General features: G+C 45.8%; 1 protein-coding gene across 5 annotated transcripts in view; it reads left to right on the forward strand.

The window, feature by feature from the left end:
- The first annotated feature begins 257 nt into the window (after window positions 1-257).
- CXADR (CXADR cell adhesion molecule) overlaps window positions 258-24,193 on the forward strand; it is a 53,292-nt gene continuing 29,356 nt past the window's right edge. For 4 of the 5 annotated variants that reach the window (XR_012302216.1, XR_012302210.1, XR_012302222.1 and 1 more), the window contains exons 1-3: window positions 260-491; window positions 20,220-20,386; window positions 22,057-22,255. Coding sequence is in view for 2 of the 5 variants with exons in the window: in XM_073668257.1 (XP_073524358.1) it covers window positions 449-491; window positions 20,220-20,386; window positions 22,057-22,255 (409 nt within the window). In the remaining 3 variants the exon portion in view is untranslated. Of the gene's footprint in view, window positions 492-20,219; window positions 20,387-22,056; window positions 22,256-24,193 lie in introns of all 5 variants that reach the window. The other variant, XM_073668255.1, reaches the window with a different exon arrangement.

Below are 24,193 nucleotides of genomic sequence, written 5' to 3' on the forward strand. Positions count from 1 at the left end.
CTTGGAGTAATCGCCTCTATAATGATAAGGACAGGTGACTCCATGAACTACAACTCCCAGCGCCCCCTGCCAGACGCAAAGCTTCTCCTGACACCTGTAAGACCAGCGCCTGATGCTCCGTTATGCTGCTTCTCCCTCTTGCCTTCTAAGAGAGCAGAAGGGATGCTGGGACTTGTAGTCCAGCAAGTCAGGTGTGCCGGACAGAGGTCACGTGACGGGTCTCCTGCCAATTATCTCCCTGTAGTACGGGAGAGGGGGGGCAGGGAGTGTCCGGCCGGAAGTGACGTCAGCGTTCACCTGCTGCTGGCTGGGCAGAGCCGGGAGGCAGCGCACTGAGAGCGGAGGAGACGGCGCTGCGCACGGTCCTGCACCTCACACCTCACCGCGGACTAGTGGCTGCCGGGACCGGATATTACTACCGGGCTCACCTTGTGAACTGTTCGGCGGGATGGCGCTACTTGTGCGGATCTTCCTCATCAGCCTGAGCTGCAGTAAGTGCCCTCCGGCTCCATCCTGCGTCCTCATCAGTCGCCGCTCAGACACTGTTATCTATTCCAGCAGAGTCTGCGACTTTTTCACCCCTAAGTCTCTTAGCTCGTGATGCAAATCGCACAGACCGACCTGAGATCGGCGCAGGTCGGAGCTGTCCGCTGCTGTGCGCCGTGCGGGACAAAGGTTCACCGATCAGCGACCGATAATCCAGGTCTCTGGGGTTTCTGGCTTCAGCCGGAGAACAATAAATCTCCATTTACCTTTATCAGGGGCACGGATATAGGAAATGTCCGCTGCGGGGTCATCATCAGGTATAGGGGAAATGTTTGCTGTAGGGTCGTCGTCATTGTCATCAGGTATAGGGGAAATGTCTGCTGTAGGGTCGTCGTCATTGTCATCAGGTATAGGGGAAATGTCTGCTGTAGGGTCGTCGTCATTGTCATCAGGTATAGGGGAAATGTCTGCTGTAGGGTCATTGTCATCAGGTATAGGGGAAATGTCTGCTGTAGGGTCATTGTCATCAGGTATAGGGGAAATGTCTGCTGTAGGGTCATTGTCATCAGGTATAGGGGAAATGTCTGCTGTAGGGTCATTGTCATCAGGTATAGGGGAAATGTCTGCTGTAGGGTCATTGTCATCAGGTATAGGGGAAATGTCTGCTGTAGGGTCATTGTCATCAGGTATAGGGGAAATGTCTGCTGTAGGGTCATTGTCATCAGGTATAGGGGAAATGTCTGCTGCGGGGTCATCATCAGGTATAGGAGAAATGTCTGCTGCGGGGTCATCATCAGGTATAGAAGAAATGTCTGCTGCGGGGTCATCATCAGGTATAGAAGAAATGTCTGCTGCGGGGTCATCATCAGGTATAGAAGAAATGTCTGCTGCGGGGTCATCATCAGGTATAGAAGAAATGTCTGCTGCGGGGTCATCATCAGGTATAGAAGAAATGTCTGCTGCGGGGTCATCATCAGGTATAGAAGAAATGTCTGCTGCGGGGTCATCATCAGGTATAGAAGAAATGTCTGCTGCGGGGTCATCATCAGGTATAGAAGAAATGTCTGCTGCGGGGTCATCATCAGGTATAGAAGAAATGTCTGCTGCGGGGTCATCATCAGGTATAGAAGAAATGTCTGCTGCGGGGTCATCATCAGGTATAGAAGAAATGTCTGCTGCGGGGTCATCATCAGGTATAGAAGAAATGTCTGCTGTAGGGTCGTCGTCATTGTCATCAGGTATAGGGGAAATGTCTGCTGTAGGGTCGTCGTCATTGTCATCAGGTATAGGGGAAATGTCTGCTGCGGGGTCATCATCAGGTATAGAAGAAATGTCTGCTGCGGGGTCATCATCAGGTATAGAAGAAATGTCTGCTGCGGGGTCATCATCAGGTATAGAAGAAATGTCTGCTGCGGGGTCATCATCAGGTATAGAAGAAATGTCTGCTGCGGGGTCATCATCAGGTATAGAAGAAATGTCTGCTGCGGGGTCATCATCAGGTATAGAAGAAATGTCTGCTGCGGGGTCATCATCAGGTATAGAAGAAATGTCTGCTGCGGGGTCATCATCAGGTATAGAAGAAATGTCTGCTGCGGGGTCATCATCAGGTATAGAAGAAATGTCTGCTGCGGGGTCATCATCAGGTATAGAAGAAATGTCTGCTGCGGGGTCATCATCAGGTATAGAAGAAATGTCTGCTGCGGGGTCATCATCAGGTATAGAAGAAATGTCTGCTGCGGGGTCATCATCAGGTATAGAAGAAATGTCTGCTGCGGGGTCATCATCAGGTATAGAAGAAATGTCTGCTGCGGGGTCATCATCAGGTATAGAAGAAATGTCTGCTGCGGGGTCATCATCAGGTATAGAAGAAATGTCTGCTGCGGGGTCATCATCAGGTATAGAAGAAATGTCTGCTTGCGGGGTCATCATCAGGTATAGAAGAAATGTCTGCTTGCGGGGTCATCATCAGGTATAGAAGAAATGTCTGCTTGCGGGGTCATCATCAGGTATAGAAGAAATGTCTGCTTGCGGGGTCATCATCAGGTATAGAAGAAATGTCTGCTTGCGGGGTCATCATCAGGTATAGAAGAAATGTCTGCTTGCGGGGTCATCATCAGGTATAGAAGAAATGTCTGCTTGCGGGGTCATCATCAGGTATAGAAGAAATGTCTGCTTGCGGGGTCATCATCAGGTATAGAAGAAATGTCTGCTTGCGGGGTCATCATCAGGTATAGAAGAAATGTCTGCTTGCGGGGTCATCATCAGGTATAGAAGAAATGTCTGCTTGCGGGGTCATCATCAGGTATAGAAGAAATGTCTGCTTGCGGGGTCATCATCAGGTATAGAAGAAATGTCTGCTTGCGGGGTCATCAGCCTATATTTGTTCTCTCCTATCCCATTACATATAATGGGGGGGAGGGGTTGTACTGTACTGGTAATAAGGGGGGGCGGTATCTGGGGCTTCGGTAATGGGGGAGGGCTGGTGCTGTAGTGATATAAAGGTGGGCTATGCTGATATAATGGTAGGATATAAGCATATAACGGTCAGTGAGTTGATGCAATACATCCCTGTAGACGTGGTTGTAGTGCTCTGGCTGCTGTGTACCATTATATCCTTATTATAGTGATCTCTTATATCCCTACACCTGACTGTTATATTCTTTCTTGTGACGTCTATCAGACAGATCTGGGATACGGGGCATGTGATATCCGCAAATGTTTTGTGATCACGTACAGTGAGTATCTCATCGGGGGAGGGGGATGGTATTTCTGGTGCATTATTACAGTAAAGGATTATTTAATTTAGAGTTACAGCTTGTGCTGCCCCCTGGCAGTGCCCCCGTGTGTCTAGCGGGTGCTTGTGATCTGATTATATGGGTACAGGGTTACAAAGCTTAGGCATGGAACCCGGATGACAAGCTCTAGAGGTGTTGGTGGGGTCCGCCCGCTTTCTGAACCCAGTTTTGCTCAGCGGACACGTATATATCACAAGAAACGTGGAAATACGCTGTGCTTATGTGCCACTTAGATGAGATGAGCCCAAAGGACCAGATAGCCGCTCCTCCCTCACTCCTGAAGGGTTATATGACCCAACAGGTTTTATGGGGTGGACATCCCCTATAAGTCTATGGCTGCTGGTGACCCTTAGCAGTGAGTCTCCTTGTTACTTGCAGCTATTGAACCAAGACCCCACGTCTCACCTGCACTGACTGACACCATGCTCTATACTGCTTGTGTGTAGCAGATTGCAGCATATGTCAGCGCCTTACACGAGGGTCTCTGATTCCGCTCTTCTATCTGTAGCTCTTCCCCGTGGTCCTGTTTGTTTTTTTTAGCTGAAAGTTACCAGCGTCCCCCTTCCTCCCTCCTCCACGTGCTTTCTTCTTCCCATCATGGTCACTGGGGGTTTTTTAAATTGGGGGATGGTGACCAGATCCTATTAAACAATAAATAAGAGGGGTCTTAACAGGAGGTGAGAGGAGGGGGCTGCCTGACAAAGAGTCTGCTCTGCAGTCTGCCGCTTCTCGCTTCCTTTGATGAAACATTCATTGGGTGTCAGAAATGTATCAATTATTTACCTATTTGTAGCAACATTGACCCAACTGTAAATAGAGGAGGAAAGGATGAGGACTGGAAAGGGCGAGGTCATGATACCGGTACCAGCTCCCATTATACAGAACTGGGATCTGACAGGTGGTACTGGTGAATGACGAGTGCATTGTTTGTATATAATATCTATCAGTCAGCGTATGAAAAGGGAGAGAAGGGGAATTAAATGGAGTGTGAGATGATCCAAGTTTAGGCATTCATGCAGAATTGAGCAAAACAATTCTATGGACCCTGGTCCCGTGGCCACTTTGGTAGCCTGTGGTCGCTGGATCCGAGCCCTGTGAACCTCCTCCGATCTACGCATCCCCAGCTCCTCTTCTGGTTAGTAGACCAATCTCTACGTCACTCGTGTGTTGCGCTGCGTAATGACATCGCTGAGTCTAGTAGTCAGAAGATCCGCGAGGGAGGTTTGCAGGACCCTGGACTACCAATTTTGCTGATGGACCAGGGTCCTGTAAACTTTTTGCTCAACCAGAACTTCATATCTGTCTGCCATTTCAAGCAGTAAAAAAAAAAAAACAACTTTACTAAATTGCAAAAAACTTTGTGTGACTGTTGGATTTTCTGCAGTGGTTCCAAGGTTAAAGGAAAGGGACATGCCCTTCCATTCAGGACTCAAGGAAAGATGGACAGTCTCAGGGCTGACGTGTGTCTGTTGCCGCCACTTGTAATACATCTGTAAGAGGCTGAACAGAACGTTACCAACATGACAGATCCCTGGCGGTGTGATCTGTTGCTGGGTATATATGTTTATGTCCAGCTCTTGTTGACCCGTGCGGGGTGGATTCTCGCAGCTGGCACAGTGAATTATTTATTCAGCTCAGGCGGTGGCGTTTATCTCCCTCGTACACATCTAATTATTCCCGGTGCTCATCACTGTTTATCTCGTCCCTTCAGCCTCCATTGTCACAGAACAGAATTATTTCAGTTTTTTCTTTTATCATCCACCTTTAGCCATGTTATCTCCAGCCTGTGCCTCTCCAGCTCCACTATAACTCCTAGCATCCTTGACGGCAAGTCTTGTATCAGCTGAAGTCAACAGATAGGGACCACTGCCATTAAAATTGTATTCATACCAGCAGTTCCAGGCATTTTTTTTTAGCATATCTGCTATCTATCCAGTGGTTGTAGGGGCTGTCAGAGCCCCCTCTCGAGTACCTAGGGGTTTGGTGGAGAAACAGTCTGGCTGATTCACTTGTTTCCTCCTGGAAAACTTAGCTTCTTCTATAGCTATTAAAGGTGTATTTCCATCATTGAGATATCCACAGGACCCCCTGAGAGGAGATGTGCCCCCCCTCCCCCCTGCATCCAGGTGAGATACTAATCCATGATTCGGTAGCTGACAGTCGTCTTATGTAGATTGGTGAAGTGCCACTTAAAGGGGAAATGTAAATATTAATCTTGTTTCCTCCTTGTGTCTGGCATGACATTGCTGATGCTTATCTCACTTTCCTTTTAGAGATTACTTTTTCCCAGAAATGTCCCTTTAAATATACCGGTGTGTGTATATAGTGTGATGTCTCTGTACTGCAATGTGCATGCATCGTGGCACCTGGGGTGTATGTCGGGGCATAGATCTTGTTTTCCGCCTCGGTTCCTTGTTCCGTGCGGTCAGGGTCCTGCTGTTTGCTGCAGGCAGTGCCTGGAGTATACGAGTCGTGTACAGCAGGGTATATCCTACAGGTCTCTGTAAACCGGTTTTTATACAAGTGTCCTGTTTCTGGGGTAAAGGCGTCTTTGGCTCTAAATGTGTAAAATAGTTTTGGTGTGTAGAAGGTAAAAAGTTACGGTAATGTCCTGCTTCTGCTAGAGGTCTGTGCTCCTCTGACTCATAACTGCTCAGTGAGCAAGATAGTTTTCTGGGAAACTTTGGTATTTTTCTGAATTGTTAATGATTACAAACTTCTATTGCAGTTTACCAAATCCCACAGTAAATGTAAGAATGTAAATTATTATGGCAGTGGTTGGCTTGCCGCCCATGGTGGTGCCGTCCGCTATGCAGGTAACAGAGGAGTTGTATTTGGTGGAGTAATAGTCTTCACACCGGACCAGCGTCCGATCCGGCTTGTTATTCATGTGGACCAATGTTTGTATTGTGAAATAGTTTCTGTGGAGGCGGCGCCCCTCCCTCAGCCATGCCAGCGTGCCCTTTGTCCTCCCTGAGCTCCGCTTATCTTCCAGTGAGTGGGCATCTGTGTATTTTCAGTCTTCAGCTTGGAGTTATGTGCTGACAAACCCCAGCTCACGCTTCTTATCTGTACACTGCTGATGTTAACCGAAAGACGTACGTGTTGTCTGGAAACTCGTATCTACTTGTCCTGCTTTGATGGTACCTGCCAAAAATTTGGACGACGTGTAGGAAACTTCCAGCATCTTCAAATGCAAATGCTGGTTCATTCTCCAGCTTTATTATCCCATCCTGCTGCTGATCACACTCAGGACCTCATGTTTTATGGCCGCGGACAGTGAAACTATCAGAGAGCAGCCCATACAATGCAAGACCATACACAATGAGTATCTGTGGAGGCTTTTCTTCTGTGGGCAGTGCATGGCAGCACCCTACAGAGTCCCTTTGTCTGACTGAAGCAGGTGATGAGATTCAACCCTTTCAGTGTTCAGAAGTTTCAGATTCGTAGTCAAAGGCTCTTCAAATTTCTAGTCTAAATTCTGTCGTTCATAGATGACGAACACATCCAACTGTGTTATACCTTAGTGTATCCATGATTTCACATAGGGGTAAATGGAGGCTTCCTCCATAAATATTCAGCAGCATGGACCACCACATCTCATAGAGCTATATGCTTCACAAGAAGATTGTGCCACAAGGAAATGCCACCTTCACAAGATGACGCTCTCTCCCAAATTCCCCATACCAAGGGGCGCTTGGCTAAATGTTCATGTGTTTTCAAAGGGTGCAGCTTTGACAGCGGGTCATCTCACCTAGAAGGAAAGATTTACGTGACTTGGCTGAACAGTGCTCCAGACAATTGTTCGGCCCATAGTCAACTCTGCCGACTCTCCCATACGCGAGCGCTCGATCACCTGAAGTTCCTTTGTTCTCAGTGACCCTTCAGCCGGTAGCTTAGTTCACAGTGCGCTTGGCAGTCCGAAATTAGACATTGACATCTCTTCCAACCATCATTTGGCTGACTCATTAAACAGTCAACCAAACGCTTCAATATTGGCGGCTTCAGCCGACAGTAGTCTGTGTATGGAAGGCTTAAGAGTTGAAATTTGGACTACAATAACTTTATCTACCATGACATTATCTGTTGGGGAAGAATTGCAAGGCTCCCATACATTTATTAGACTAAAGATGGCCAAAACCTGCAAAGTCTAAGTGCCTGCGGGCTTTAACCTAACCTTAAGGATTGGTGATGAGCGAGTATGCCTTAACTCTTTCGACAAGCACACTCGGATGCTCGCAGAGTATTTTGGCATGCTTGGCGTTTCATTCATTGTCGCCGTGCCTGCTACTGTCACTACTGTTAGACTGCTGTGACACATGCGGGGATAGCTTGTTCGCCAGGCTATCTCCGCATGTGTCACAGCGGTCTAACAGCTGTGACAGTTGCAGGCACGGCGACAATGAATGAAACCCCGAGTATGCCAAAATACTCGGTGAGCACCCTCAGGTTAATGATGCATACTCGCTCATCACTACTAAGGATCTGTTTACACTGTTTGACCGTCGGCACGATACGACCTCCAATCTGTAAAACATTACCTGTCGGTCGTATGAATGCTTGTTTATCCCAGGCAGACCAAAGTAAATGATGTGCACTGTGTGTGGACTGCTAATCTCAGCAGTGCGAGCCCTGTTTACCCAGGACGATGTGCCGTCGAGAACGATCATTATTTATGCTGCATAAAAGGTAATTTCACCCAATGAACAAGCTTTGCTGTAAGGCTCCTGGACAATGTTTTCATAGGGTTAAATTGCTCCAATGGAGTGTAAGAGCGTGTTGATTTGGCCCAGTTGGGCTGATATCCATCAGTACCAATAGCCTAGTAGACGATGTTGGAGATCACTGGCCTGTGGCATTTGCCTTTAGATAAATGAGAGCCTCGGGCTGTCTGGGTGCTATGGGCATGGGTTTGCTCTACTTCATTACCACCATTGTGGGCGCCGTTAGTCACAGCATTGTCCCTGGTGGACTCTTTCATTAGTCATCCGCTGTAAGGAAGCGAGCGCAGCTCTGCTGATTTGGTATAGTTCGCTGGAACAACAGCGCTGATTAGATCCTATCATGTGAGGCGCTCGCTGCAATTTCATGCTCTGACTCTTGCCGCTTCCTGCCTTGTTACACGATTGCTGGAAATAATAAGAGATTTACTTCTGTGTAAGGATTGATGTGGTCTGTGTGCCCAGATCAGCGCGCATGATATTGGACTTGACTGATGATACTCCTCACAAATGGCTAAATAGCCGGGCGAGAAGTAATATTCTACTATGAACTACAGCAAATAATTGCCGTGGACGAGGAGCAGGACAATGCAGATGAGGTCTAATTCCGGCAATCTGCAACAAACTCATAAAGGCCCTTTTACATGAGTTGATGATCGCCCTTATGTTAATCATTGATTAGTGCTTGTTCATCACATCTATTACACACACAATAAAATTATCATTAGTCTGAGACATGTCACCAACAAAAGTGAGGGTGGCGGACAATCATAAACGTTCGTCAGTAAGAACCCCCTTACCATCATCTTTACATGACAGTGTAAATGAACGCCAATCAATGTCATTGATCAGTACCAGTTACAGGCAGTAATCTGTCCCTTTTAGTATCTACCCTCCCTCCCCCCCACAGCAAGGCTCACATGGCCTTGCTGTGTACGTTAGCCTTTTGAAGGGGATTGTTGCACCCGAGACTAGCCCCTTTGAAGGGGATTGTTGCACCCGAGACTAGCCCCTTTGAAGGGGATTGTTGCACCTGAGACTAGCCCCTTTGAAGGGGATTGTTGCAGCCTAGGCTGGGAGGAAACAAAGCGCGGTCTAAAAGATCCGCGCTTTGTGCATGCGCCGGGAGGTGAGGAAGGAAAGCACACGTCACTGGGAACCACGGAGGGGGCACAAACCTAGTGGATTGTGGAGAAAATAAGAGAAGAGATCCATGTTTGTCAGTCATTGTAGCAGGAAAGCTGTGATGTATTTTCGAGCAATCCTGCCGGGTATTGTAGGTTGTGTCTGTACAGGAGGTTAGGCGTCACCTGGACTTACTGGGGAAATGTTCATCATCAGCTCTGGTAAGAGGACCTGCCGGCCTCGGCTTCCTGCACATGTGCTAGCCGGGTCAGATGTTTACTGGACCCTCCTGTGTGACTTCATCATTCTGTGTTCTGGGCCTGGGTTCCTTCTCATTTTCCCATATTTCACTAATTATTAGGAAACACGAGCATCATTGGATGTAATGTGTGCGCTGCTTGTTCCATGGTGGTGTTTACTCATGTAATGTTCAATTAAGGCTGGATGTGGCGCTAGCATCCTCTGCAGTCTGTACGGTGGTGTCATTTCTGTATTATGTGCAGTATTTTCAAATACAAAAAAAACTGTTTTAAAAGAATAAAGTCCTGCAGCCCTGAAACCCCACAACAAGTTAAAACCGCTTTTAGGTACGTAGCAGACCAAAGGAATTGTTCTCGTTCTCTGTAACTTGTCATCCAATCTGTGCATGGATGGTTCCTAGTGACCTGTATTCTGCAGCACTATAGGAGCTGGACCTTTCTTTTTTCAGTTTGCATTGTCTACTGTTATCCTATAATTTGCCTTGCCTCTGTTAGGGTGCTTTCACATTGCTTTTAGTTACACGTTTGTGGGTACCGGGTCCGGACCCCCCGCATAACAGGATTTGGATGTATGTGCTGACTGAGCCATAGACTATATGGTGCTGGCAGAGCGGACATGCGCTCTGTCGTGCATCATCGTATACGCCTACTGGACGCAGCTACTCAGGCGCAGTCTACTACATCTGGGTGTGCATCTCCCAGGCACCCCGGGACCACTCTTCAGTGATTTTACTGACTCCATATGTCATTTTGGGTAGATAAAGCAGGTTGCAGTTTTATTAGTCATTGCATTGGCCATCAGATCAGGCAAAGTGTATGGAGACGTCTGCTACCATTTCAGTTGTTGAGAACCGGTAAGGTGCTGCCGCGGTTCCTCCTGCCACCTTGGTGGATAATTCCCTCTGCAGATGTCTGCGCTTTTAATGGCATCGGCACATAAGCCAATTTTTGTTTGATTCACTTTTCTGCAATTGGAACATGTTCACAAAGCGAATGGTAATTGTAACATAACCGGAACAAATCCGCCATGTCTATCTCCTAGACACAGTCATGCATGCAAATGAGTGTGAATATATCCGTATAGATGTGATCTTATATGGTATATAGATGTATACATTGGCTTTATGCTTTCCAGTCTGTATATTAAATGTATGGTTGACTGAAATATATCGGAAAAATGTATTTAGATATCCCCACCCCCGACACCTTTCTCTTTTGGCAACTTTTGCTAAATCCGACGCAGAATGCACCCAGTTTTCTTGAAGGCTCATGGACACCTGTGATCTTTAGCCAGTGAGTGGTGGACAACAGCCCCATGGTGCCCACCTCTACCATGTTGCCGCCACTTGGCATCATACGTGGTTACAGATTCTGGTGGATTTAGTGATTCTTCAGTGATTTCCCCAAACATCACACATCCCTCTATGATTCTAGACTCCTTTGCAGTAAATTGCATCTTTCTGTCACTATATAAAGGAATTTGTCTGAGAATGATTTTCTGCTACATGACAGAAGATCTGTGCGCTCCGGTCGTTGCAGGGTACCAGATCTGTAATCTGGCCATCCCGTCCTTGGTCTCTGTTACTGAGAACCTTAAACAAATCGGGTTGTCAGATGTATATGGCGACGCGTTTCGGATGTGGTGCCGGATTTCCAGTAAATGAAACCTGTAGTGATGTACTCGCTTTTTGCTCATAATACTGTGCAGGGCACTGAGTTTAAGGGCTGGGGTACCTCTGTCTTTTGCTTGTTCCCCCTTATGGCTGCCTTATCCTGCAGAAATGGAGGCATTTTACGGAAGCATGGCCGCTGCCTTGACTTTGAGCAGGTTGTGAGATTTTTCTGTGCGTCCCACTGTTGCTGGTTGGGCTACACTGAATAAACTATATTAGGGCTGGTGACTACTGGGAGCCGGTGTGCCCATAGGTCCAGATGGGTTAACACCAGCCAGCTCGTTTACTCTCCTTTATACAGGCTGATACAATCAATATGGAGACTGAACGATTGTTAATTAGTTCATTTGGTCCCCATACAGTTTGCATATTATTGACAGCACATCCACAGTCTATACACAGAGATCAGTGATTATTCTCATGCAGTATAAAGATCCAATTAGCTGACAAGTGAGCGCCTTTCTCGCTTGCTCTTCAGCTGGTGAGCGCCTTTCTCGCTTGCTCTTCAGCTGGTGAGCGCCTTTCTCGCTTGCTCTTCAGCTGGTGAGCGCCTTTCTCGCTTGCTCTTCAGCTGGTGAGCGCCTTTCTCGCTTGCTCTTCAGCTGGTGAGCGCCTTTCTCGCTTGCTCTTCAGCTGGTGAGCGCCTTTCTCGCTTGCTCTTCAGCTGGTGAGCGCCTTTCTTGCAAAAGGAAAAACTGATGAAACATCTGATGATTGGTAAAAACTGACATTAATGAAAACCTGATCCAAAACTCTGAAAATCAATAACGTCTGATTGATTCTTTGCTTTTCACTGTGGCGGATGAAGCCGGCAGAGCTGACTCCAGTGACCGCACCTGTGGGAGCTCAAGTTACTGAGGGTTTAGGAGCAGATCTCCAGGTAGCGTAAAGGAGGCGGATTACATTCTCCAACTTCACAGAAGAGCACAACTAAAGCTTCGCCATGCAAATATATGGGGGGTTCGGGGGTATCACTGTTGGCCTGATAACTGCTTTGTAATCATTTTGACTTCTGCTTTTTATCCATCATTATATTTTATTTTTCCAAGGGGCTCATGATGGTCTTGAAATGAACAAATGCTAAAAAATATTAGTCTACTGGGCCCCTGCTTCTCTTTTATACCAGGGGGCACCTTGTGACTGCTGCAGTTAATCAGTGACCCGATTGGCTGCAGCGGTGACCTTGTATCCGAGCCAGAAGAGAACGTTTACCAGCTCTCTATGCCACTTGGCTAGAAAATCCTCACTCAGCCGATTAGTGTAGAGGAAAGGGGGGATCTGGCAGGGGAGTAACGGGGACCCGTTTGTAAGATCTAATATTGGACTTCCTCTGTAAGAGTCATAGGACCTACTGGACCCCCCCCATTGACCAGACGGGGACCTCTGTTATGTTTTCCCAGGCACATCATCCCGTCTATACATATAACTGTGCCTGGCAGTGTAGCTCCTCCATGTTCAAGGACACTACTGAGCCTCTTAAAGGGATTGTTCACCATCTTTTTATAGCCTATTTTTTATTTTGCTTGTATTTGGGACTAAATCATTTTGTAATTGAGTTTCATTAAACATTTTGGACGTTTTGCCTTTTGTGGCCTCTGTTGCGCCATCACTGGCTGCACAATGAGCTAACTGAGAATCCGTCCGTCAGGCCGCGGTTTGTAACTCTTATCTGTCGTCTTCTCTCCTTTGATTTGTGACACAGCGTCAGTAAAGGCAAAATGGTGCAACATTTGTAAAGGGAACCTGACTGCCGATCAATGCCGCCTGATCCTCCGGCCACATGATTTCACCCATATATGTTTAGCTCTGAAACGCTGCGGGAAATACATAGCTCAATAGCCGCCAGGAGACTAGTCGGACGGTGAGTTTCCCGGCGTCTTCTCCTTACTTCTGCCTTGGAGTGACAGGTTTCTTCCTATACATGTGGGCATGGATGGGGAGAGACCTGTCACTCCAGGGCAGCGGTTGGGGAGAAGTCACTGGTTTGATACATTGGTTTCCAGTTGGCTTTATTGTATGTAACACCATACACAGGTGTAGTGCTGTGGGGAGTTCTGTATATTCAGTGTAGACAATTAATGCCCGTATACAGTATCGTCCCTTGGTCTCAGGCTCAGTGTGTGTGTTTTCCTGGGTGTCAGAGCCGCTATTGTGCTGGATAAGTTGTTTGCTGTAATCCTGGAGGAGTGCGGTCATCCCTCCACTTGTTGCTTAGGAACCCGGCGAGCGGCTAAACAGCGGGTGCTGTGTACACAGATCCTGCCTCCTGTGATACCAGGCTGCTATTGCCTCACTCCAGACACCAGGAGGATCAGGGGTCATTAGTTATAGATTTTTTATTTTTTGGTACTGTTCCCACCTCCTGTGGTTTTTTTTACCTGTGTGCAATAACCATGAATCAGGACACGTTTTCGCCATGCCGACTTTATGTGCACCATTAGGGCTTGTTCACATGCTTCTGTGGATTCTCACTCAAGATTTGTGGACAAAAAAAAAATCTACAGAGGATTGCAGCTGTGCTTTTTTTTTTTTTTTGCCTTTTTGGTGCAGATTTACCAAAATAACATGGTTTCATTTCTTGCAGTGTTTTTTGCACTTTCTCATTGCTTTCTATGGAAAAAACAGAGTTGACATGCTGCAGTTTTCAAAAAAGCCTGAGGTTTCTGCAATCTCATAGCTTTTGCTGCTACTGTAAAAGCAGCTTTTAATTTGCATAAAAAATGGCAAAAAATGCATTGTGTGAACATATCCTTAGTTTGCAGCCATAGACGGAGATAAGCAGCAAATCTGCCACAAAAATCCCTGACCTTTAGCACACTTTTTTTTTTTTTTTTTTTCATATGTGATCATACCCTAAAAAGTACCTATTGGGTCTTGTTCACATCCTTTTGGATTGTAAGCATTAAAATCCGCAGCCTAAAATAGCGGTCACAGCAGCGGTCACCTTCCACTGTAGATTTTCCTCTGGCATGTATTGGAAATCCATATATTTACACCGGTGGCTTTTCTGTCACTGCAAATCTGTTCCTTACATCTGAAAAGATTATGCCTGGAGCAGGAAAGGGCCCCTGTGCAAGAATAGTATATTGGCCCTTGGCAGTCCAAAAGCTCATGAGAATGCGCCCCTTTATGTGCTGCTTTGGAGGCGCACAAGTTGCACCAATTGTATGTCCACCCTGCAGCATGTTCTGCCTCTGTCCGGAGGAGAATGAGTTAAGATTTAGCTGTGCTTGTAAAATTTTGAGGCACTGCCTTAATACGGGATTAATGTGATTCATTGCTAAAACTATTCCTGCTCCGGTTACCTTCAGCGCTGCCCTGATGCCGGGATCGGGGGACGAGCCGCACAAATGTGTTTACCACTCGCTTCAGTAATTGCCATGTGGTTCCTGCGGTGCCGAGCGTGCGGCAGCGTGCCTTTGTCGTGCCCGGCTGTTTCATATGATGGCACTCTAGAGTCTATTTAAAGGAGATGATGACACTTTAATTATTTTTTACAAATTTAATATGAATGTGAATCATTGTATGAAGCAGTTTTACAAACAAGAGAGTCTGAGATCAGTCAGATCCTGCCCTCTGCACTCATTACCGCAAATAGGCATTTTGCCTTGGTTGTGCTCCAGGATTAAACAGTTCAGGTCTGTTCACCATGACAGATATATCTGAATGGAAGCGAAAGTGCCCATAAGCATTCGATGAAAATCATCTGAATCTGCCGGTGCTGACCAATGAGAGCGGGACATGATTCTCCTGACTTTCCTCCAATGGCAGATCTGACCGGAAGTTAGAGGTGACGGTCACAAACTGTCTATGCGAGACTCAACTTGCTCTGAGTTGTGACTTCTGGATCACTGGAGCGATCCAACAGGCATTGGGAAGTAACAGTGACTCCCCGGCGCCTGCGCAGCAGAAACCTTCGGTGCAGTGCACAGAGAGACGGGGCCGGGATGAAGCGAAGCGCACTCTGTGAGCTCGGCTTTGCACATGCCCGGGAAATCGGGGAGAACAGTGCTCGTCACAGGGCCCTGTGACGTGCAGGGGAGGGGGGAATGTGATAATTAAGCATATAGGCGGGGATTTGGGGGAATAATAAGCACATAGGCGGGGATTGCTTGGCGTCCCCTGAACGTCAAGCTTGTACAAAATAGAATTGATTAAAGTGCTTATCTCTGCAATCAGACCTCTGCTATGGGCCATACAGGTAAGTATAGATTTACTTTTCTATAACCTGTATGGCCGTAGTAGAGGTCTGATAACTCCAAAGTGGTGACAGATTCCCTTTATCTGTAAAAGCCTGGTCTAATATTTTTATTTAGGAATGAATATCTGTCTGCACAGGAGCGAGAACTCGGGCCCCCTGTATAATGTCCTTGATTTTCGTCTGCCATTATTTTCCCATAGTTTTATAAATGTAGTTCTTTGAAAATGATCTTTGTTTCAGTAAAAAAAAAATGATCTTAAACTTTAATCTTTGATGAAAAGCGGCAGTGTTGCAGAGCATGCTATAACCCACAGGTTCTCAATATCTGGATTTATCTCAAAATGAAAAAAAAAATCTCTTTGGTGTTTTCCTTGTTGTTCAGATCCAAGTCTTCGCAGGAGCGGTCTCTTGTACTTTGCCTTGGGTGTATTGTGTATTTTACAGGTTATCTGTTCTCACTCACTACTGCGGTGTACATAACCCGAACTCTGACATTTCTGCTTTGAAGTTTTTCTCTTTTTACAATCTTCTTGTCTGCTATTTTGTGTCAGTAAAGGCAAGGTGACAACCAATATGGCCTCTGCTACAGGCTCCACATGAGTTGTCAGCCAGAATGGCAGGTCTGGTATACACGTAAGATGATGGGATATATAAAGTCGAGATTGCTTGGGTCTTCAGATTCCATGATTTCTTTAGTTGTTGCCATTATCAGTCTGGTTGGTCATACATTTCTTGTTCTTCGGAACCCGGTTGTTCCCTCCTAGCTCTGAGATGTCCAAAATAAGAAAAAAAAAACGTAGAGGTTGTCCACTGCTTTTACATTTATCACCTATCCCCGCTGATCAGCTGTTATCAGTGGTGGTGGCTGGCGGCCAGAAGTATTCACTTGCCGAGCTGCTCCGTCTACTTGTAGTGACCTGGACTTGGTTCTGCAGATCCGCCTCAAATCAATAGGAGACGGATGTGCAGTACCCTGCGGCGGCCACTACAAGTAGACGGAGCAGCTCGACAAGCGAGTACTTCCGGCTGCCGACTCTGATAACAGCTGATCAGCGGTGGTACCGGGTGTTGACCCCGGACGATCAGACATTGATGACCTAGGCCATCAATGTAAAAGTAGTGGACAACCTCTTTAAGCCATTTGATTTTTAAACACTATACTAAATGTATTCAAGGATCTTCTTGATTGTCTTGCTTCCTATTTGAGTTCTACCTTCTTATTCTTTCCTTGTCTTATATTTATATCCATAAAGAGCCAAATAAAATGCTTTAAAAATAAGTGTTAATAGTTTATTTGGCTCAATTAACATAATACAAAGTGAATGAAAAGAAAAAATCTAAATCAAATATTTGGTGTGGCCGCCCTTTTCCTTCAAAACCGCATACGTTCTTCTAGGTGAACTTGCACAAAATGAGAGATTTGTAGGATTATAGTCAGTTGTATGATGATCATCATTATCATTTGTTTTGGTATAAATGGTTAACTTTGATATGTAGGTTGAAACAGTCATACATTGAAACAGATACAGTTGTTGGTGGTTTAAACCTGGGTGAGGAACAGCCAACTTCTGCTTTCATGTCAAGTCATACACCATGGCAAGACTGAGCACAGCAACAAGACACAAGGTAGTTGTACAGCATCGGCAGGGTCTCTCCCAGGGAAAGATGTCAAAGCAGACTTGGTTTCGAGATGGGCTGTTCAGCCAAAACCAGTAGTGGAACAATCAGAGGAAACATATAATAGAAACACGTCACCACTTCTGTATTTCTCACCCACTCCTGGTTTTGGCTTACAAATACTGATGTAAAATACTGACCAAATACTGAACGTGTGCACGTGGCCTAACTATTTTTCCGCATCAAGATCTGAGTGGTACTTGTATGTACGGTACTGTGCCAGTGCAAATTGCCTGTGCCCTTGACGTCAGACCTCAATGCATCATACATTAGTGAACTATATTGACGATAGGCCATTTGCTGTAAGTTAATTTGGCTTACCAACTCCACAGCCCTGGAGGTACCGATGGTCTGCCTCCTCTCCAATCAGTGCTCTGCAGAGCCTCACTCCTAGGTATGCTGGGGGTCCCAGCACTCTGACCCCTAGTGATCTGTCACTTGGGGTTCTCTTATATCTGCGTATAAAATCGGCGAGTGCAGTGTGAAAAAAAATTGCATTGCACTTGCAACAGTGGAATTGGGGTGAGGAAAAAATCACAGCATGCTGTGTATGGCCGTGTAAAACGGCCGAGACTCACCCATGCAAGGCAGTGGGTGCGAGAGAGAAAATTGCGCAGCACACGGACCATGATTTTTACGCACTCATAGGAAACCCAACATTTCATCAGCCAAGTACAGTAAATTCACAGCATGAACCTTCAGAAATAGATTAGATGTGACAAAAGATTACCGGAGGCGCTCCTGTGGATAATGATCGAGACTCCACTGTAAGTTTATTGGAAACGTTCCAATAGGCTCGCAGGTGACTGCTCCAAATGGCATAGGTTCAAGATTTAAAATCTATTTTGAATTAAAAACCACTCAAGTGATGTGTGGTTGGCATATAATAGCATGTAATGGCACAACGCGTTTCGGCTCTCATCAGGTACAATAGAATAGATGGATAGATGTCATGGAGATACATAATTAGTGCTTTGCGTGTGTAGCTTACTGTACTTGTATTTAGCAAATAATTAAGTAAATAAAATAAAAAAATGACATGGGATCCTACACATTTTTATAAACCCGCTAGTGGTGGTGTTCTGGGGAGGGGCCAATATCCATGAAGCTTCCCAGACTAATATCAGCTCACAGCTGTCTGCATAGCCTTCACTGGTTATTAAAAAGGGAGGACCCCCCCAAATAAAAATTAAGAGGGGGTCCTCCCTATTTTTAATAACCAGCAAAGGCTACACAGACAGCTGCGGACTGATATTAATAGGCTTGTAAGGGGCCAAGGATATTGTTCCCCTCCCAGACTAATAGCACCAGCCGCCCCAGAAATGGCACTCAGGCTATGTGCCCACGTTGCATTTATGAAGCAGAAAATTTCTGCTGCATAAATGCAAGTCCTCTCCCGGAAAAAACGCATGCGGAATTCCGCACGCGTTTATCGCGCATTTTTCGCGCGTTCATCACGCGTTTTCCACATGCGGAATTGCCTTGCGTTTTTTATGCATTGGACAAAGGCAATTCCGCTTGCGGAAACGCAAAATTAAATGACATGCTGCGAATTTTTGAACGCGGCATAAACGCTGCGGAAAAATCCGCAGCATGTGCATAGAACTTGCGGAATCCCATTGGGGACCATGGGGTGCGGATATACATGCGTTTTTCAAGCGTTTACGCTGCGGAAATTCCGCAGCATATACGCTTGAAAAATGCTACGTGGGCACACAGCCTCAGCCTCGGCTTTTCTCGCTGGCCCTGGTGCGTTGTTAAACGGGGTAATGGTTTTGGGGTTCATGTCAGCTGACATCAAGCCCAGGGGTTAGTAATGGAGAGGCATCTATAAGACGCCCCCATTACCCCCGTAAGTTTAAAGCAAAAAACAAACACAGAGCAAAGTCTTTTATTTGTACAAAGTACTCCTGGACCTCCTTTTACCCATTTATTACCTTTAATGAACCAAATATTCCAAAGGGGTCTGCCGTAAATCCATCCCGTGTCCCACAACGATCTCCAACTCTGGTACATCTGGATGGTGTGTTGAGCGGTGACATGAGTCAAGTATATGTCTACTTTACATACGTGGATGTGAGCGTACCCTTATCCTGAGAATTTCTGTTTGTGGGAAAACTCATTTAAATGTGAGGAGCAGCATGGGTTCCCACCTTGTCCCCTCCTCCTTTCCTTGTCTGACCTACAATCCCTTCATAATTGCGGTCTAAGAGGTGGGACTCCCAACAATGTTGAGACATTTTATGAAATATTCTGCTGAAATGCCATTAACGTCAGTGGTTTTGTAGGGGTTGTTTTTTAAATGCCCTGATAAGGAATTCTCAGTTCATAGACGACCTTGCATGGAAATGCGGTGCTTTGTTCCCTACAGATTGTAATAGATCTCTGGTGGGTCACAGCCAGAGAACATTTTGTGAATGGTTTATTGATGAGGGCCCATTTGATAAAGTAAGAATTAGCCAATCTGGTTAACCTCTGTCAACCGCTTGACATGTGATGTAAATGTATGTCACACATCTGGTCCTGGTGTATAGAGTGGGCTCAGGAACCGAGCCCGCATCGTACTCTGCAAAGTTTAGCTGTGTTTTAAACAGCTGGCATTTGCCTACAACAGTGATTGAATTTGCTCTGATCGCTGGTGGGTAACTATTTTTAAGTGTCAGTAGCACAGCTTCAAGTCTCCTAAAGATTAACAAAGTCAAAAATACCCTTTTTCTCTTCTTTAAAAAAAATAAATTAATGAAAAATAACCATTTTTGGTGTCGCTTATATAAAAGACTGATCAAAATTAAATTAACCTGTATGGTAAATAAACGCTGTAAGAAAAACCAAAATCAAAACTCTAAAATTATTTTATTAAATATTCAATAAAAAAAAAATCGATAACACTGTATGTACCACAAGTTGGTATCTATAAAAACCTCTGCTTGGCACGTGAAAAACAAGCCCTCGTACAGGTCCATTAACAGAAAAAGTGTTAGTGTTTCTTATGTTTTATTTTTAAGAGGGAAAAAAAAAAAGTTTGGAATTATCGTAATTGTACTGACCGGGACAGGTAAAGAAAAACCCCAAAAACATTGTCGGAATTGTGCTTTTTTTTCACCTTTTCATTGCACTTTCCCCGTTTTTCAGTGCTAGCTAAAAAGTAAGGTAAGAAGAAACGAAAGCGCAGAAATGAAACGGGAATTGGCCATGGTGGGAATGGGTGCATTAAAAAACAAAATTTCATCTGTACGTTGTCTTTAGTGTCACATCTAAGGTCTCGTGTGTCTTGTTTTCAGCCTTGTTGAACTCTCTGGAGCTGCTTCCATCAGAGAAGAGGTATGAAGGGACTCAAGGGGATAAAATGGTTCTGGACTGCAAGTTCACCTTAGCACTAGAAGATACAGGAACATTGGATATTGAATGGTTCTTGGTGGCTCCTGATTCCCAACAGGCCGATCAAATGGTACGTATATGAAGCCCTGGTTGTCTTCTGTGCGTCTTGGTTACCCCACAATAATCGTCATCCATGGAGGAGTTGTGATGCTTCATTTCTTGTAAAATAGCTTTCACATTGGTCATTTCACCCAGAGGTGTCCTTGTGCCGCTCCTCCTCACGCTATTAATTAAAGCACCACTCCAGGGTTTTTTTTTATTGCACCGCTAGAGTCCCCTGCCCCCTGTTTGATCCTCAGCTGCTGCCGACTTTATCGTTTTCCAGTGTCACTTTGCTTGGTCTCTGGTGAAAAGTGACCTGTCGGCAGCTCCAGTGTTTCATGGAATGGCGCAGAAGTCACTTCTCTATACAAGTCTGAGAGCCTCATTCTGACTTGTTCCCATAGACTTGCATTGAGAGCGTGTGACGTAGCTTCTGACTTCCGGCCACTCAGAAGCTGTTCTCACAAGATGACGCTGCGTGACCGAAGCGGCACTGAAAAATGGTGAAGACGCCGGACAGGGGACTTGCATTTAAAACGCCACTCCAGGGGTGAAAAAAAAATGCTGTGGTGCTGCTTTAAATGAACAAGCTTGACCAATCCAACTATGCAATTCTTTGTTGGGGATGGATCTGCTCATATGGCTGGGAGCCATATTGCATGTATGTGGCATCCTTATAATTTTACATGAGATTCACCAATAATGTATTCATGTTACAGTATGAAGTAGTTCATAACAAGCTGCGGTGATGACGCCTGCTATTTCCATCACATGGCGATTTATTTTACTCATACAGTCTGACATGACATAGTGAGCCCTCCCCAGAATCACAGGGAAAAAGCGAGTATTAATATAGCTGTCTCCTCTTAGACTACACTTATAATCTCAGGACCTTTCAAACCCCCCAGTGAACAGCTGGTTCTGCTGGTGGAATATTAGTCTCGCTGCTGATCTCCCCTGTTCAGTGGTGGCTGCTGGTGACATACAGGAGTACATAGCCACCATATAGGTAAAGGGCAGAGGGCGAGCTGTGGGCAATATGAGGAGCATTCTTTAAAGCGCTGGTTCACTACTTTTTATATTGATGAATGATCAGTGGGATAAGTCAAAAGAAGATTGGTTTGGGTTCAGCACCCCTCCGCATTGGTTTAGCTCCAGTGGCAGCCGAATGTTCACAATATACAGGGAGGAAGACTTCTGCTCCGAGGTACTATATATCAGCTCCTATTGTAGGGAATAAGAGCTGAACTGCACTACTTAGCATCCATGAAAGCCGTGCTCCTCCCGTGTGATGACACACAGCCCTGCTCTGTAACTTACTGTGTTGAGTAGAGCTGAGTGTCATTACAAACACCTCCTATAGTCTTCATCTCCCTGCAGTCAGTGTGGGAGGGGTACAGCAGAGTTTGTAATGACAGCTAGCACAATAGGTGCAGAGATCAATGAATGGAGCAGAGCTGTCATTACATGTCTTACAGGGAAAGCCAGGTCTAAACGCCCAACCTGTCTGCTCTCATCCCGCTTTCCAGCCCTCACTGGAATTTGCTAAAAATGAAGGATAGAGATGAAGAAATGTCATTGTAGAGTCTGGACAGGCTCAGTAACTAATGGTTGCATGCCTCGATGAGTCCTTGCAATTGTCTCAATCTCTGTATAATTTCTATTTTAATTTGCATATATATTTTTTGTTCATATTAGATAATTGCTTTTAATGGAAAACCATATCCTCAGGACGGGCCGCTAAAGGGCAGAGTGGATTTTGTGTCTCCTACTCCTGAAGAAGGTGACGCCTCCATAATCATCTCTAACCTAAAGGAATCGGACACCGGCACTTATCAGTGCAAAGTGAAGAAGATGCCAGGTTCCCAGAACAAGAAAGTGGCGCTGAACGTCTACAGTAAGTTATCGCCGTCTCTACTAATCAAAATGGAAACAAACTATTGAGAAGTCGTGTGCTAGGCAAAGGGGCATCCAATAGCGTTTTGCAGAAGCGTTGACGGTAGGTCTGAGTCTTATTGTGTACCTGCACAAGGGAAGGATACAGAACGTCCACAGCATATTACTGTATCAGCAAAAACATTTTTTTAATGGGAAGTTTTTTGAAGCCAAAGTTTAAAATGGCTTTTTAAAGGGAACCTGTTATGTAAAATAACACTATTAACCTGCAAATATAGTGTGCATATGCAGGTTATCAGCGTTCTAACACTGTGTGGCGCCTGCACTGAGAGCCCCGCTGCCAGCAGGAAATGATCTCAGCATCACTCATGGCGTCGGCAACATTTCAGTCACCGCTCTGTGTATAAAGAGCGGTGGCGCTACCTGTGCCTCCACACTGACAGCCGGCTCTCATGCTGAGCTGCTATCAGTCAGTGCCGGAGTCACTATGAGTGAGGCTGCCGGGGGGGGGGTGTCGGAACGCTGCTAACCTGCAGATTAACCCCATATCTGCTGGTCAATAGCATTATTTTACATGGCAGGTTCTCTTTAACGGAAGATGGCTGTAATGAGAAGATATAAAGGGAATTCATCAATCGGTTTGTCAGACAACTGGTTTATAAAAGCTGCAAAATATTTGCGCAACACCTGATTGCCCAGAAATTTTGCGACACTTGGTCATTTTGCTCCCAATGCTGGCATTTTTCTGGAAAGTAAAGGGAGATTAGCTTCCCCTAACTTGTTCACTATAATTTACAACAAAGTGGTGTAAATTGCCGTGATTTCATTTCTAGTACACGGTTGGAGAACATTTTCTGACTGGTGCACAAGAAACTGGAAAAAATGCTCCAAATTCATTGAAGGGGTTGTTCAGGACTTGCAAATTGATGACCTTTACAGATCAGTAGGATATATCATCAATATCAGATCAGAGGGTGTCCGCCACTCACACTGATCAGCTGTCATTGGCTTTGGCGATTATTGAGTATAAGCAGTGTACAGGGTGCATCAAAACGTCCTCTTATATTGTTTTATGTCTGCTGATTGGTCCTGCACCCGATCTTTCACTTTTAATAGGGGATGAGGTATAGTCCTCTACATCCTATCCTACAGATTGGAGATTGGTTATGATTTGTATGTCGTGAACAACCAGGTGTGTTCCTCTTCATTTTTGTGGATTGTACTCCAGCAATACTTTTTGTTCAAAACCTGATTAATTACCCCATTAGATGCGTTTTTTTGTTTTATTTTTGTTTTTTCCTCTCGCTTTTTTTTTTTTTCTTGTGTTTTTTTTTACTTCCCCCTCCCCCCATTCCTCCCTTCCTTCCTTCCTTCCTTTTTTTCCCCCTCCTCCTCCCTTTTTTTCCCCCTCCTTCTCCCTTTTTTTCCCCCTCCTCCTCCCTTTTTTTCCCCCTCCTCCTCCCTTTTTTTCCCCCTCTTCCTCCCTTTTTTTCCCCCTCCTCCTCCCTTTTTTTCCCCCTCCTCCTCCCTTTTTTTCCCCCTCCTCCTCCCTTTTTTTCCCCCTCCTCCTCCCTTTTTTTCCCCCTCCTCCTCCCTTTTTTTCCCCCTCCTCCTCCCTTTTTTCCCCCTCCTCCTCCCTTTTTTCCCCCTCCTCCTCCCTTTTTTCCCCCTCCTCCTCCCTTTTTTCCCCCTCCTCCTCCCTTTTTTTCCCCTCCTCCTCCCTTTTTTTCCCCTCCTCCTCCCTTTTTTTCCCCTCCCCCTCCTCCTCCCTTTTTTTCCCCCTCCCCCTCCTCCTCCCTTTTTTTCCCCCTCCCCTCCTCCTCCCTTTTCCCCCCTCCCCCTCCTCCTCGCTTTTTTTCCCCCTCCCCCTCGCTTTTTTTCCCCCTCCCCCTCGCTTTTTTTCCCCCTCCCCCTCCTCCTCGCTTTTTTTCCCCCTCCC

This window comes from Phyllobates terribilis, unplaced genomic scaffold (genome assembly GCF_046119375.1).
Source record: "Phyllobates terribilis strain yellow unplaced genomic scaffold, ASM4611937v1 Scaffold_2__4_contigs__length_985480577, whole genome shotgun sequence".
NCBI lineage: Eukaryota > Metazoa > Chordata > Amphibia > Anura > Dendrobatidae > Phyllobates > Phyllobates terribilis.